Here is a 16183-nt window from a genome sequence, read left to right as displayed (position 1 = left end):
GTTATCTGGAGTGATAATTGACGATTATCACTTATTGGTATAGATTGAGTGTTGCTCGAGCCTTATTATGCGTATAAAACGTGTGGGGCTAACATTGAGCCACGGTAACCTTTTTTGTGTGACAAAGGGTTGAGGTAATCATATATTTTATTATGTTTATTAACTATTTTAACTGTGTAGAAGTAATTCTAAATGATAAAGTTGTAGTTTTGAAGAGTTTTGTGCATAATTTGACATTGTAAATGATTTTTTGCATGAAAAAGTGTTTTGTAAATGGTTATTGTTTCTAATTGAAAAATATATACTATGTATATAAGTGCGATGTGAAGATGTGATAAAAAGTAGTGGAAATTGTGAAAGAGCATGATTATAGAGAGTGAGAGTTCACCCGAGATATGTGGATTTATGTGTGTGTGGAGATATGTGAGTGAAAAATCTATATGGTCGAGCTGACACCATAGGACATCTGGTGCAACATTATATGGAACTGTTACCATGGGACATTCGGGTAGTCTGGTAACTCCCTAGTACTCGTTAGGGTACGGTTAGGAGTCAACGATGCCTCTATCACAAGTGTGTGAAGAGGAAAAAACTATAGGCCATAGGTGGGTTAGATTACCTTTGGCCAGGTATTTCTACCACAAAAAATGTGCTCGGGTCAGCAAGTGGTTGAACTAGGAAAGCCTATGATTTCATGTCGGGGAGCATTGGAGGTTTGGTGGTTAGATAATCATACTAGTGTAAAACTTTGTGTTGTGTTGAGAAGAGATATATATATATATATATATATCTCATAATTTTTTGGTATGCTTGATGATACTATGGTTTTGTTACTTTCTCATGGTCATTTGTGGTAATAAACATTTAATGAGCTATATTGGTTATTAAGATATTTATCTCACCCTGTGGTTATATTTTATAGGTGAAGGCTCTAGTAGGGGTAAGGGGAAGGAAGGGACATTTGAAGACTGAAGAGCATCATTGTATAGCTCTTCCCTTTTCTCTTGTTGTGTATTGTAATGAATATTGTCACTAAATATTGCCAACTTAGGAACATGACATTATTTGGATATCACTTGTATGAATTTGTTATAAATGTGTATATCTTGGTCCAAGAATGATATTATGGATTAGGTGTGTGCTTGGCCAAGTTGCTTACAAGTGATTTATATATATATATATATATATTAAGTGTTTTAAGTGTCAAATAAGTGTTTTAAGTGTCAAAATGATCAATTAGTTGATGTGTTGAATTTTGTCCACCCCGTTGTGTTTTTGTTCAATGGAAATTTGGTGGTCATTTTGAGCGTGATTGCTTAATTGTATGATATGAATGGATTGTTATGTGGTGTGTGGTCCATTTAAGGTGATCAAATTATCTTCGGGGGTTAATGGTATGGTGTATTGTGAGTTGGACACCATAGTATGTGTTTTGTTATGAAAACAAACCATTTGGAATTTAGGTGTCCATCTCTTAAATGGATGATTGTTTGAGTATGAGACCAGTGCCATTAGCTAGAAGGCTCAAAGAGTTTCATGTGGAGGCTTGAACTGCTCAAATCGAATGTCAGGTGGCAAAACAACGCGCTCCGAAAATTCGAAGAGATGCCATGACAGTCATGACAGCAAGTACGCTGCGGCACAAGAGGCCTATGAGGGATTTGTCCCTTTGTGCCATCCACCGCGGCAGGCATGGCCTGTGCTGCAGTGGATGGACCAGTATTTGCTGAAAAATGGCGTTTAAGCCAAATTTTGATGTAGTTTGTTTCCCATGCTTACGTATTTGCTCTTAACTAATTTTTAACTATGGTTTGAGCTTAAACTATACTTTAAAAAGGGTTTTGTTGGGATTCCAATGTTTTAACTAATTATTTTCAAATTCTTGAGTTGTGCTAGCTTTAGTAAAAAGGTTTTATTAAATCCTAGTTATTACAACAATGTATGAGTGTTGTCCTGGTAATGTTAAGGCAAACATTACATGCGCCACCACATGCAATCCATATGTTCCCCACTTACATACCCATACATTATTTTTCACAAAAATGCTACTCTATCATTTTATAAATCATGGCGCGCATTCTTTTTTGTAAATACTTGTAAATAATTATATAAGCTAATAAATAAAAGGGTTGCTCTAGTTATCTCACACTCTTATTATCAATGGTTATCGTTCGCATTATTTCAATTGAAGAGCATAGATTTCCACAAGCAGTTACTCAATCACTCAATCTACATAATGAAATGCTCTTGATCAATTTCCAAACTTAAGGCAAAACACAACTTAACTAAATCACACCACTTAGCATTTATAACAATCTCAATGGCACTTCTTGGGTTCACTTAACCTATTCATCACAATTACACATTCTTAGGCCATCAAAGTGACCAAAGCACCATTTTCATCTACTTGACTCACATTTTTACCCTTTTTATCTTATCCATTTAGGTCAATTTGAGCCTAGATCTTTAAGGCTCAACTGTTAAACCCTGCATTAGTCAGAAAACCTTAGTGTCATGCCCAAAAGCTCTTTTTTGACCTTTTTCCTCAAATTTTAACCTCTTAAAACTCCCGTAGTCAATTTCTTTATCACTTAAGCTAAGAAAAATTAAGATAGAGATATAGCACAGGGTGCTACGAAACTTACCTGACAAGTCACTGGTTGGATCTAGCTCACAATCTTTTGAAACCTGTTGCACTAGCAAAGTTAATCCTTCTCTCCTTCTCTCTTATGTTCTTCACCCCTTTTTCCTTCTGATTCACGAGCTGACTCATGCATCATTTATCTAAATTTTGTGCCATGCATTGTGGCACATGCAAAATATGTCACAGCGCGTGGCACAATAAGACACTTCTCACTTTAGCCTGTGCACTCTACTTTGGATCGTTGTTCCACCACTCGATCCTAATCATACACTAGCCCAACAATACAAAAACATCAACCTATTATCTAAAACTATAGTTAGTTCACTAATTACTAATTTACCCCTAATTAGTAATTAGTTTCTTAAATTAAAGTTCAAGGTGTTACAACATAAGGGTGGGAAAATGATATTTTGGCCTAAATGGCTATGGGAGGATAATTTTATAAAGATAGCGCTCCATAAATCAAAGCCAAGTATTAGATAAATTTATGTTGATTTTCTCTATATAAATTGTATTGGGTGTTTATAACACAACTATATTTTTTGTTTGTGTACATGTTACATTGTGTGTTATTTGGGATAGTTATGATGGAGTCAAAAGTTTTTGCTTTGCACAACAACTTTTAAATTTCTATTTTATCCTTGTTTATTGTATTTTAACTTGTATGGGATCTTATGGACCTTTCACACTTACCTTTTATTTATGAATGTTTGGGATCCTAAATTTTGGACATAACTCTTTATTAAGTTCAATTCTATTTACCATGGTAGTTTCTATCTATTAAGCTTATTTTTTTGGTCTTTTTAAAAGGGTAGTTAGTTGTATTAAAATTTGTTTTATTCTTTTCTACCATGATAGTGTTTTCAAGTTAAAGATTTTTTTTTAAATAAAAAGGGATTAGTTGACTTTTGTTTATCATGGTAGATACTTTTCTACTATGGTTAAGTTAAATTATTTAAAAATTTTTTGAGAGTGTTACAATAAGTGAAAAAAAAAAAGATCATAAATTCACATATGCTAGAATTCAAATTAATAAATAAAGTAAAATGATTTGTTTATAAATATTAAGTTACTTATATTTTAGACCAATAAGAAAATGTTTATATTTTGGACCAAAAGGAGTATTATTGGTATTAACATTATTAATTTTATGAAAAAAAGGAAAATGACAGATAAATCCTTCTAAAATATGAAAATGACAATTTGGTCCCATGAAATATGATAACAACAGTGGGATCCCAATGAACTTATTTGATATTAAATTTCTACATGATATTACTTTAGCATACCTTTACAATTTAAAAAATTGTGATTTTCTAAATCATTTAAAACTTGTGAACATAAATGATATAAAATTATTGGTGATTTTCTAAATCATTTTAATTATTAGTGAAGCCAAACTTGTGAATACTTATATTAAACTTGTGAATTATATTTAAAATTAGTTAGACTTTACTAAATGAAGAAAATTGCTAATATAAAGTTATAGTTTCCTAAATCATTTTAATTATTAATGAACTAAACTTAAAAATATTTATACCAAACATGTGAACTATATAAAATTAATTGCAAATTGATACTAAATTTTATACAGAAATTTAATCTAAAAAAGTGTCTTAAAACCTCATTGTCATTATTACATTCACGATATGAAATTAATATTAAGAATTTATTTGTTATCATCCCTTAAGAAAACCCTACATACACAAAAAAATTTAAATACTTCCCAGTTCCCCCCAATCCCCTGCTAAACCATCACAGTGAGCAGCCCATAAACCTCGATGCTTCATTTTGTCAGACAGGCAAAAACGACTTGGGAGAGAAGGAGGCTGGAACGACGGCAACGGCGGCACTGAACAAAGGTCAGGGCTGAAGGTCGAGCCTCGTTTTGCGACTGTTAATTGCCGAAGTCGCATTTCACGACAAGTTGAAGACGGTAGGCACTTTCCTACTGAGGTTACGGATGGATTTAGGATTACATTCAGTTTCCTCTGTCTTCCTTCGCTTGATTATGGTGGTTTGAGTTATATGGAATGGAAGATTGTATGTTGGATACATAGGTTCACGGGCTAAACTCTGGTAATGACTACATAATCCAATTTTAGATTACTATTTTCAAGGTTCTATTTCTAAGTTTTTCCTCTAAGACTTTAGATTCGCATTGAACTGCTTCCTACACGGTTCAGAAGTGTCTGATTTTACTTACGTTTTTCTTATGAACTAATTTACATGAGACTATATAGAAAATGGACTATAGTACTCGCTTAAGATAGTTTCATGTTGTAAATCGCTGCAATAAAGTTGGCTGGATGAGTTATGTAGAAGATTGCATGTGCAATACATTATCCATAGGTTCTGGGGCAAGCTTTTTGTAATGACTATTGTATAAGTTAGATTTAAAATTATGAATTTACTGCTCCTCTCAAGTGTTCCATTCTAATTCTCAACTTTTGCTAAAAAAATTTTGATTTTCATTTGCATAGCTTCTTGAGCATTTGAGATGTGGCCGATCGATTTGAATGATAATTTCTGATGCACCACATCATTATATGAGGCTATAAAATGGATTCTGTGCTTACTAAAAATAATACCATGTTGTAAATAATAACAATGAACTTATGAGTTTGTACTCACTAACAATAATTCCATATATATATATATATATATTTACTCTCTGATCTAAGGAATTCTCTTAGTTGCGACGTAAAATTCATGTCAACAGTCTATGCTTTCATGGATCTTCTCTCTGTATTTCTTTTTACATTATTTAGAATTGGTCGATTGAGTATCCTGTGTTTACTTGTGCCTAGGGAGGAACTGTTGATAGAGTGAGATTCAATCTACATAATATTCTGCTTCTGGAAGAAGCAATCTCCTTGGCACAAATTTGGCTTGTTCTGCTTTATAGTTGATTAGTTGTCAGGTTTTATTGTTAGAGACATATTTGGTCTTATTATTATTATTATTATTTGCCCCTTATTGGTGGCACTGACTGTATGTTTTTTTTTTCCTCGCCGGGCAATCCGGAGGCTGCCTCTGGTGGCCATTGGCGTCGGAACTCATGAGAGACTCTCAGGCGCAGAACCCGAGAGAGAACCTAGTAACCTTTCCTTGGTAGATTTCACAATGTTGGATGTTGTCTTATTGTAATTATGATATTTTAGTGACTAATGGTAGCTTGGTGAATCCAGTTTTATTTGCTGACATCAGGCCCAGTCCATTCTACTCTCTTTGGGCAGGCCCAACAGAAAAGTAACGCTTCTATTTTTATATTTTTGGTTGCTGTTATCTTTTTTTGTTGGTTCATGCTATGACTAGCAAACGTCAGAGCATACCAACCTTCCACAAAAGCATAATTTTGAGTTTGTGTGAATGCTTAAACACCAGATCTCAGGCTTAAGTTTGTGTAAATACAAAAAATATTGTTAGAAGAATTATTTTTAATTGGACTCAATAGTATTCCAATATGATCTTGTCATTGGTATAAAAAAGCACAATTTTGCTTCGTTAACTTTTTTCTTTTTTTGAATTCTCGTAGTCAATATATGAATTTTTTTTTTTTGGTGGCCAGAGTCAATATTCAATATACGATTTCTGGCAATTGAATTTCTTCAGCTTATGAAGTCTGAACAAATTTGTGTGAAATGAAATGATATATCTACCAAAACATCTAATTAGACATTGATTAGTATATTGAGGTAATGATCTTCCATTCTCGCATTTATTAAAGTGAAATCATAGTTGATATTGAAAGACAAGATGTTTCTTTAATTAAAAATATAAAGTAAACAGTGCGAGAAGCCTTTTTAGGGCCAAAAAATTTAGTCAAGATTAGTTGGGATAAAATAATCAAATTTCAACATGGTCTTTATAGTTCAAAATTTAAGAGATTATGCACATGAGAAATTTTAGGTGCTTAACTTTATATACTCCCTCTGTTAAAAAATATAAAATATTTTTAAAGAATTAAATGTTAAAAAATATAAGACATTTTTATTCTTTCGAGATGTAATTATTACTTTTTTTAAAAATATCCCTATTAATAATGACTTTATATTTATTATGGAGTATTTGATAGGAATAAATATGAAAAGATAGAGTTAGTTTGAAGGTAAGTAATTACTTTATTAGGGTGAAATTCGATTAAAAATATCTTACATTTTTTAATAGAAGGAATATTTAATATACTTTTCTTCAATGTGGGCTTTAAAGTGTTAATAACATTAATAATAAAATTTTATTATGAGGTAATTATAAAAAAAATCTACACATCTTAATTGAATTAAAAATGAGTACTTTAAATATGTAAGGTTGACTATATAATTTTTCTTCTATGTATAATTTGGTGTTTATAGTCTCAAATTCTAAGAAATGTATTCTAATTTTTTTTTTGAAAAAAATTAAGCATGGCTTTTTAAACAATTGGAAGATTTTTAAAAATTTAACAGTTGTAATTAAAGAAAAACAAGTGATTGAGATGAGGGAGATGAAGAAGATAAGAGAAAGAAATAGGGAGAAAAATAAGGAGAGGCTCTTATTCACTTCATCAAGCACATAATTACTCACTATGTGTGTGTGTGTGTATATCAAGTTCTTAAATTCTACGACAATAATTACAACATAGAATACATCAACATAATGATAGAATATATAGCGTTTAAGTGTTATATGCATTAATCATAGAAGACTCCCAAGAAGCTATTTATATGGTAGATTATCTAACTTTAATTAAAGGAATGCTAAAGGACAACCCTTAAAACGTTATGGATATTTACAATTATATCACAATATTTATAACAACAGTAATTTTTAACTTTAAAATATTCTGATTCTAAAAAATTATGGTTAGTTTCCATTTAATTCTACTTTCTATTTAAATTAGAATTTATTCTCACACGGGAGTTCCCTTACAATTCCGGCGTTCCCCAAGAAATCAATTGATTTCATACAAATAGAATGAGTACTTTTATTTTGATATTTATTGCTGCTACTATTAATTTATGTTTTTAAAACAATTAATATGAAACGATTTTATTTTAACAAAATTTTGCATTCCGTGGGTTGAATTTAATGAGTGCTGGTCTTTGTTATAAAACATTTTTTAAAAATATTTTTTTAATTCTTAATATAAATTATTTGATGTGATATTATTATTTTTTAATTTTTAATATTATTTTTATTTAACCTTATTAAATGTAATACAAATATAAATTTTTTATTTAAATATAAATAAGATGAAATGTTTATTGTATTTTTAAATAAAATTAATTACTAAACCACTGCCATTTAATTCTAATAAAATAGTTAGAAAAGACGTATCTTCAATGTCATCAGAAAAAGACACTGTCAAACAAACTCTTCGTCGCCACAAAAAAAAAAAAAAAAAAAAAGGGGTAAAGACAGCCTAAAAGAACATTGTCTATAAAAGGCCTTCCAATTTCTCCTGTTCTCATCCCATTCCCCTTCAAACTCGTCGAACCAATTCTCAGTTTCATCTCACAGAGCTTCAAATCACCAACGAATGGAACTGGAGACGAAGACGACGAGGGCGAAAGTAGAATAAACAGATCAAACTGTTCAATCTGTAGAGTATGGGTGAAGAATCGAGGAAGTGGGTCCTACTGGTGGCGTCGATATGGGTTCAGGCATTCACAGGGACGAACTTCGACTTCTCGTCCTACTCGTCGGATCTGAAATCGGTGATGGACATAACTCAGCTTCAGCTCAATTATCTGGCGGTGGCTTCAGACATGGGAAAGGTATTCGGATGGTGCTCTGGTCTGTGTTTGCTGTATCTTCCTCTGTGGCTCGTCATGTTCATCTCTGCGTTTCTCGGTGTTGCTGGCTATGGCCTTCAATGGCTCGTCATTCAGAGAATCATCTCTTTGCCTTATGTTATGGTCAGTACTCTGAACTCGTCTCTCATCTTCATTCTCTCTGATAGATATGCTTTGATAGACCGTCAGCTGGTTAATTCATTAATTGCCTATGAACTGTTTTATCACAGTGTGTGTGTGTGTGGTGTGTTTTTTTTTTTTTTTTAATACAACTGTTTTATTAGTACTCTTTATAATAAATGGGTTAGGAGTGAAACGAGAAAGACAAATCGTTTTTTATAGAAGGAAGGGAATGATTATTTTTATTAATACATAAAATATAGATGGAAATGCGTTGTAATTTGGATTTTTTGTCAAAAAGAAAAGGTCAATTTTTTTAGATTCAAAATATAATACAAACACTAATGGTCAAAACTAAAAATATATTTAAAAGAACCTGTATAAAAAACTATTATGTACATGATACGTAATTGACTGTTAGTTAAAAAAATAGCCGGTAGTTGGTGGACCCAGAAAAAAAGAATTATTATGACATTTGTTTTTCATTTAAAAGACAAAAGTTTTTACAGTACTTATTTTCCTCAGCTCATAAGTCTCATAGTTATGAGACTTGTATTTTTCCGAAGGAAATGTGTGAGCCTCTTGAAGCCACACAACAACAATCCTGACCGCAAGTTTAAATGGTGACTGAAAGTGGAGACAAATACAATTGTGTCCTTGGGACCCACAATTTTGTTTTAATATTGAGTCAACATTTAAATAAATTGCTTATAAAACTCAGAACAAGCACGTGGAGTGGTGGAATTTGATCCCACGTCTACTTAAAATGAGCATCAAATAAAAAAGAAAAAACAGGGAAAAAAGAATTTAAGTTTAAGTTAGATTGAATACAATTTTTTTATTAACTTTTAATCTGTTATGGTATGGATAACTTCTAATTTAAAAAAAATTGATGATAAACTTCTAAAAAATTTTAAATTTGTAATTAAGATGATACCAGTTGTTAACTAGTACTCCCTTCGTTTAAAAATGTAAGGTATTTTTAATTGAATTTCACTCCCGATAAAATAGTTACCTACTTTTCAACTAACCCTATCTTTCCATATTTATCCCTATTAAATACTCTACAATATATGTAAAGTCATTATTAATAGAGGTACTTTTGAAAAGAAGGCAATGATTGTACCTCAAAAAATTAAAAGTGCTTTACATTTTTGAACATCCAACTCTTTCAAACATACTTTATATTTTTTAATGGAGGGAATATGTTATCAAATATTTTAGTTGATTTTAAATTTAAAGGAATTAAATATACGTAATATGAAATTCATGAAAATTAAGTAATAGTATTTAAAATTTTTCTCCTTCGCAGCTTAAATTTCATGAGAACATCCAAGAAGGCATTGTTTTTTATGAAAATATTTTGTGAGAAATTTAATTTTTTCTTGGTGTGTTACAATGAAAATTTTAATTTATACTCTACAAGTTTTAAAGATCGAGAGATTATTACATAAATATGATTAAGAGATTGTATGTGTAGATCTAAAATCTGATAAGATTTTGTATAATTTAAAATTATTAGCATTATATTTTGGCCAAAATAAACCTCAGCCTTTTTTTTTGGGGGATAAAATCTTGGTTATTTGCTTTGTTGCTTTTTAAATTATATGTTTGTTTGTAATTAAATTCATTCTTTTTATTTAACTCCAAAATGTTGTCCCTGTCATGCTTTTCATTTTCAACTAATTTAATTAACTGAGACTGCGGTCGAACAAATTCCCTTTTGCACTCGTTATATTTATTTTAAATTAATTTATAGAAGATATTGGTTTAATAAATGTGTGTTGGATGGTTTTTTTTTTATATTTAATATTTAGTTTCACAGCTACGATATGATCTTCTCCTTTCTAATAACTAAATTTGCAATTTCAGAGTGAATGAATTTGAAACTCTCCTACACCAGTCTTTGTTTATTTTTCCCTTTTACTTGTCATTTTATAGCCATATCTCTAAATAAATTAGTTAATAAATGGTGTAGTCTTTTGTAATAATATTTAAAATTATGAGATAAAAATATTTTACTGTATTTAGGAGTGGTTTGGCTTGTTTAATAACTTAAATTAATTAATAATTAATGGATAATCTCGTCCTTATATACCTTTGTGACATTAATTGGTGTAACGTTGTTGGCCACAATACCTAACTGTTGAGATGATTCTTGTAAATCAAGAAATAAACGTGTTTGGTTGCCTTTCAAGATAGAATGCTTTAAATTTAAAACATTAAAAAAATAATAATTCAGCCACCCACCTCTTCCTAATTTTCTTTATATTTATCCACTATTAAGTGATATTCAATTATTGTTGTTGTTGTTGTTGTGTGTGTGTCATGTTACCTTGCTTGGCTGGAAGTAGACGTAGTGTTCTTCATTCAGTTCAACTATTGTTATATGTTTATAAGTATTGACTTTTTCTGGCATGCATGACCTTAGAATAATTAACCATAGTCACTAGCATCTCTAAACAAAGCAATGACAATAAAAAATATGTCAACACGGTAATGATACTTAATTGTCATGAAATTTTTTATGTCAATAAAATCAAATTATATCAAAATAAAAATCATTTATATTATAAATTTTAATAATTTGATTTATTGAAAAAAGAAAATTTGTTTAGAAGAACATCATAGCACATAACATTTAATATATTTTAAGATTTTTGTTGTAATATTTAATAAAATTTGTCAATAATAATTCTCATAATCTCTTTTGTCAAATGTAAAACATATCCCATGACAGCTATAATTTTAAGAACTGAAGCAATTGAACTATATATAAGTAGAAGATTATGTGTAGAATTCAAATGAAAACTCCTTTTAATGTCTCCAAGCTTATGCATAATGTGCCCACTTTGGAGGAGGGAGGCAGAAATATATAACCACTATATTTTATTAAAAGAAAATTAAAAAAGTTCCGGGGGTCATGACTCTCCCTAGTCCCCATATCTCCACCCTTGATCATTACATCTCATCATCTCCACATAATGACAGACAATCTTGAACACAGTTTCATATAATAATAATAATGTTTATTTGCATATATAGTTTCATACTTGTGTCTTGCAGCACTCAATTCTTTTCAAGGGAGAAAAGTATTTCGCCACACCATAATTTAATTAATCGAGAATTCAATTCAACCTGGCAATTAAAATTTGATTAAAACCATACGCAGGTGTTTCTTTCATGCTTGGTCGCTGGTTGCAGTATCTGCTGGTTCAACACAGTGTGCTACGTCTTATGCATAAAAAATTTCCAATCAAGTATTCCTCTTGCACTCTCTATAAGCATCAGCTTCAATGGTGTAACTGCAGCTCTATACACTTTCATTGTCAACTCAATCAATTCCAGCGATGACACTCTCTACCTCTTGCTCAACGCCCTGGTTCCTTTACTAATCTCCTTTGTCGCACTCGTTCCAATCTTGATTCTCCGGCAGCAACCGGCGCATGCTCTTCCACCGTCTGACTCCATTCTCCGCCACGACTTCCCAGTCTTCATCAGCCTCTACATCCTTTCTCTCATCACAGGCATGTATAAAACTCTTTTATGTTAGGAATGCTTGATGCTTGCCTACATTAGCAACATAATTAAAAATATTTAGTTAGACACGCTCTAAACTTTATATGTTCTTAATCCATTTTTTAATTTTTAATTGTGAAACTCCTTTGACTTCTTTATCTTTGGTATTCCTTCCACTACTTTTCATATTTTCTTCTTCTTGTTTGATCTTGTACTTTTTTCTTTTAGTCTTAGAGACCTCAAGTTTTTTCTTCTTCTCTCTTTCTTTTTAACTTCTTGTTTTTTTTCATCTTTCATTCATTCATTAATTCTTTTTTTCTTTCTCTTAAATATTTTTTTTTTTTTTTCCAATTAAATAACTCATGATACTATATTAAACACTTTATATTAAGTATGTTTGACGGTGTTCTATTTTACCAAAACAACTTAAGGCATTTGGTTAAACATACCCAGAACTTTATATATTTTTAATATATTTTTTTAATTTCTAAACGAGGGATTTCTTTGATTTTTTTTATCTCTAATATTACAGGCATGTACCTCCTTGTCCTTGATACCATGACTTCTAGCACAACCTGGGCACGTATTATCCTTGTAGGAGCTGTCTTTCTGCTTGTGATTCCATTGTTCGTTCCCAGGATTGTGTATAGCCGTTTCGTTTCCTTGAGCTGTTGTCTGCGAAACTCCAGCTTCGATGATGACGATGAGATTGATAAAGGGCTGATTGGTGGTGGTGGTGGTGGTGATGAAGATGAAGATGAAAAGGAAAGTGTGGTTTTGATGAGAGAGAATAAACTTAAGTGTGGTTTTGTGAAGGAGATGATGGAGAGGGACAAGATGAGAGTGATTTATGAAGAACATTCAACGAGGTTGTTATTGAGAAGGTTGGATTTCTGGTTGTACTATGTGGCATATCTGTGTGGAGCTACGATTGGATTGGTTTACAGTAACAACTTAGGGCAGATTTCAGAGTCACTGGGATTTAGTTCAGAGACTACTTCTATGGTATCGTTGTACTCCATATGTTCCTTCTTTGGTCGTCTTCTCGCTGCTGGCCCAGACTTCATGAGCAAGTATGTGATCAATACTATTTTAGTTGTTTATTTACATTTAGGTCAACTTTCATTTGGATCCTCTGCTAAAAATATTTCTTAATTAAAATATACAAAACCCTTTTAAATATTGAGGCAGTTGTATAGAACCCTTCATATTTAAATATTTAAAATTAACTTTTTTAACCTTTTTTTTAATGACATTCTCTCCTATTATTATTTCTTAGCTATTTTAGTAAGAGAAATTGTTATGTCATATTAAGAAAAGACATGTAGTAGCTTATTGACATTTGATATAATCCAATAATAATAAAAAAAATTAAAAAGATATTATATATTAGGTTACATTACATGACACATAAGTTGCTACATGTTTTTTTCTAATATGATATGACAACTTTTGTTAGTTAGAGGACTAAGAAATAACTTAAGGGAGTTTGGGGTAAAAAAAAATAATAATAAAAGTTTATGAAGGTTAATGTTAAACTTTTAAAGATGAGAGGGGTTTTGTGCAACTATTACCTCAAAGTTTAGGGAAATTTTATATATTTTAGCCAAATTTCTTTTAATTCCTTGTTGTCACACAACCGAAAAGAGATAGACATATAATAAGGGGATTCACATTATTGTCCCTAATTTTATGATCTTGGTATATCCTTAGTTGAACACAAGGGGCTTATGTAATGTTTGGTAGGTACAAAAATAGTTTTTTAAAAAGAAAATGAGAAATGCACGTGTTTCATTTTCTTTTTAGGTTTATTTTTTATTTTCTTGTCGAAAATACTTTTTTGTACATCATACATTATTCTTTACTTTCTGTTAACTTAAAGAAGCCGTGACTCATGCATGAACCTAAGGATGACCCTGATCTTAATAATAAGTCCCATTTTAGAAGTGGTACTAGAAACCACAGTTACCCCTTTTAAGTTGTATGAACTGCAAGAGAATATATACTCTCTCTGGTCCAAAATATAAGCTTTTTCTCTCAATTAATTTTAGTTCAAAATATAAGCAACCTCCAATACATGTAATTTTTTTTTCATTTTACCCCTAGTATTTATTAATCTAGATCTTTATGTAAATTTATTTTTCATTCATCACGAAATCCATTAGTGATTAGGATTAAGGGTGAAAAGGAAAAACAATATATATTTTTATGAGAATAAAAATAATTTTATTAGTATACAGAATTTTCCTAAAAATTGCCTATATTTTGGATTGGAGGGAGTAATTATTTATTTTATCTTCTTCAAAAGTTTAACATATATGAATCTTAAAGCTTGGTTTAGATAGAAAAGTGAGAAGACAATAAGAATAAGCGACAACAAAGAGAAGAAATTAAATTTATAAAAATAAAGGGTAACTGGAAAACAACTTAAGTGGAAATTAAAAAAACTTGTTGGCTTAGACGATGTGGTAAAGTTTTTCATGTTTGCCTAGAAGCAATTCTAAAGCTGCACGCACTCTCTTTCTTTCTCTCCCCTCTCCCCCCACTTTTTTGCTCATATGTGGAGTTTTCTAACATTAAATTTCTTGTATCATTTTTCATAATTTTTTCTAATTTTTCTATAATTCTCAATTGTTTTATCCAGTTTATTTCTATTATTATTTGCACACTTCCTAATAAGAACTAATCCACAAATGGTATATATACAATAATAATACAGCTGGAAGATACACTTTCCAAGGACAGGATGGTACACAATAGCCCTGATTCCAACACCAATCGCATTCGCTTTGCTTGCAGCATCATCTGGAAGCGAAGCATCACTGAAAATAAGCACAGGCATGTTGGGTTTAAGTTCTGGCTTCGTCTTCTCTGAAGCAGTCTCCATTACTTCTGAGCTCTTTGGGCCAAACAGTGCTCCTGTGAACCACAACATCCTCATCACCAACATCCCTATAGGATCATGTCTCTTTGGCCTTATTGCGGCTTTGGTTTATGACTCCAATGCTGATTCGTCGTCGATGGCGACACGTGGCATAAGCTGGTTGCTTGGCATGTCGATGTGCACTGGAAAGAAGTGTTACTTCCAAACTTTCATATGGTGGGGTTGTATTTCCATGGTGGGTTTGGTTTCAAGCTTGTTGCTCTTCTTGAGGACTAGGATGGCTTATGACAATTTTGAAAGAAACAGAAAGAGACACAGAAATATGACACAGAACTGATTAGTTTTAGATAATTAATGTAGGAGGATGTGATCATGTTTTTTATTGATGTCCACAATTCCAAAATATTGGATCAAAAACTGTGTCACGAGATATTTGAATGTGTAATGATACGTAAAACGCCATCGTTTATAAGTTTGCATTGTTAATTAAATTGATTTTTGGATCAAGAAAGTTATTAGGTGTGATACTATAATTGTCAAACTCTCGAGTTGACTCTATAAGTTTAACATTTTTAGTTTATAAAATTATGACAACTCATTTATAAATTCAAACTAAATATAAACTCTACTAAATTTACATGTTTTGTCTTTGAGTTTATCATTTTTATGTTTTTACTTATAAAATTTATCAATTAATTCATAAACTCGAACTGATGTAAGCTTGTTAAAGTTATTGATTTTTTTTTTTCGAGTTAAGCAAGTTAAGTATCTACTGTAAAGAATTCAGTTTATGAAAATTATAAAACCTGGTTCAAAGAAAAAAAAATTTAAAATGCAAAAAATAATATTAATAAAAAAAGAAAACAAAAGTACCAAAAATAAGTTTTCTTGTTTTAAAATTTCTATGTTTTGTATGATAATTTATTAATTTATATGTGTTTAATTTCAATGATTTATATGTTAAATATATTTAAATCAAAATATGTTCATATTTTATATTGTAATTATTTAATAATAAATTTTTAATGGTTATTTATTAATAAAGATAAACTCTTACGAGTTTATGATTCAAGTTTGCAACCAGAGTTTACATTCCTATTACAATTTATGTGTTTAATTTCAATGATTTATATGTTAAATATATTTAAATCAAAATACATTCATATTTTATATTGTAATTATTTAATAATAAATTTTTAATGGCTATTTATTAATAGAGATAAATTCTTACGAGTTTAT

The 16183-nt window shown here is 30.6% G+C and overlaps 1 protein-coding gene across 1 annotated transcript; it reads left to right on the top strand.

Moving 5' to 3' along the window:
- Nucleotides 1–8085: 8085 nt before the first annotated feature.
- LOC129297021 (protein NUCLEAR FUSION DEFECTIVE 4-like) lies at nt 8086–15455 on the top strand. Its single transcript, XM_054935410.1, has 4 exons — nt 8086–8544; nt 11714–12068; nt 12593–13133; nt 14780–15455. Exons 1-4 carry the CDS (start codon nt 8236–8238, stop codon nt 15279–15281), a joined length of 1707 nt encoding a protein of 568 aa, XP_054791385.1. The 5' UTR covers nt 8086–8235; the 3' UTR covers nt 15282–15455.
- The last annotated feature ends 728 nt before the right edge of the window (nt 15456–16183 follow it).

Source organism: Prosopis cineraria, unplaced genomic scaffold (assembly GCF_029017545.1).
Source record: "Prosopis cineraria cultivar Desert tree isolate PC_DT_omini unplaced genomic scaffold, ASM2901754v1 PC419, whole genome shotgun sequence".
Taxonomy (NCBI): domain Eukaryota; kingdom Viridiplantae; phylum Streptophyta; class Magnoliopsida; order Fabales; family Fabaceae; genus Prosopis; species Prosopis cineraria.
Note: the sequence above shows the minus strand (reverse complement) of the source record. Positions and strands in the feature narration are given on the sequence as shown.

Bases quoted from the DNA above. Each gene is read 5' to 3' on its own strand.
- LOC129297021 (XM_054935410.1), top strand. From the start codon at position 8,236: ATGGGTGAAGAATCGAGGAAGTGGGTCCTACTGGTGGCGTCGATATGG. The intron at 8,545-11,713 runs GTCAGTACTCTG...AACCATACGCAG, and splicing joins TCTCTTTGCCTTATGTTATG to GTGTTTCTTTCATGCTTGGT. The intron at 13,134-14,779 runs GTATGTGATCAA...ATAATAATACAG, and splicing joins GGCCCAGACTTCATGAGCAA to CTGGAAGATACACTTTCCAA.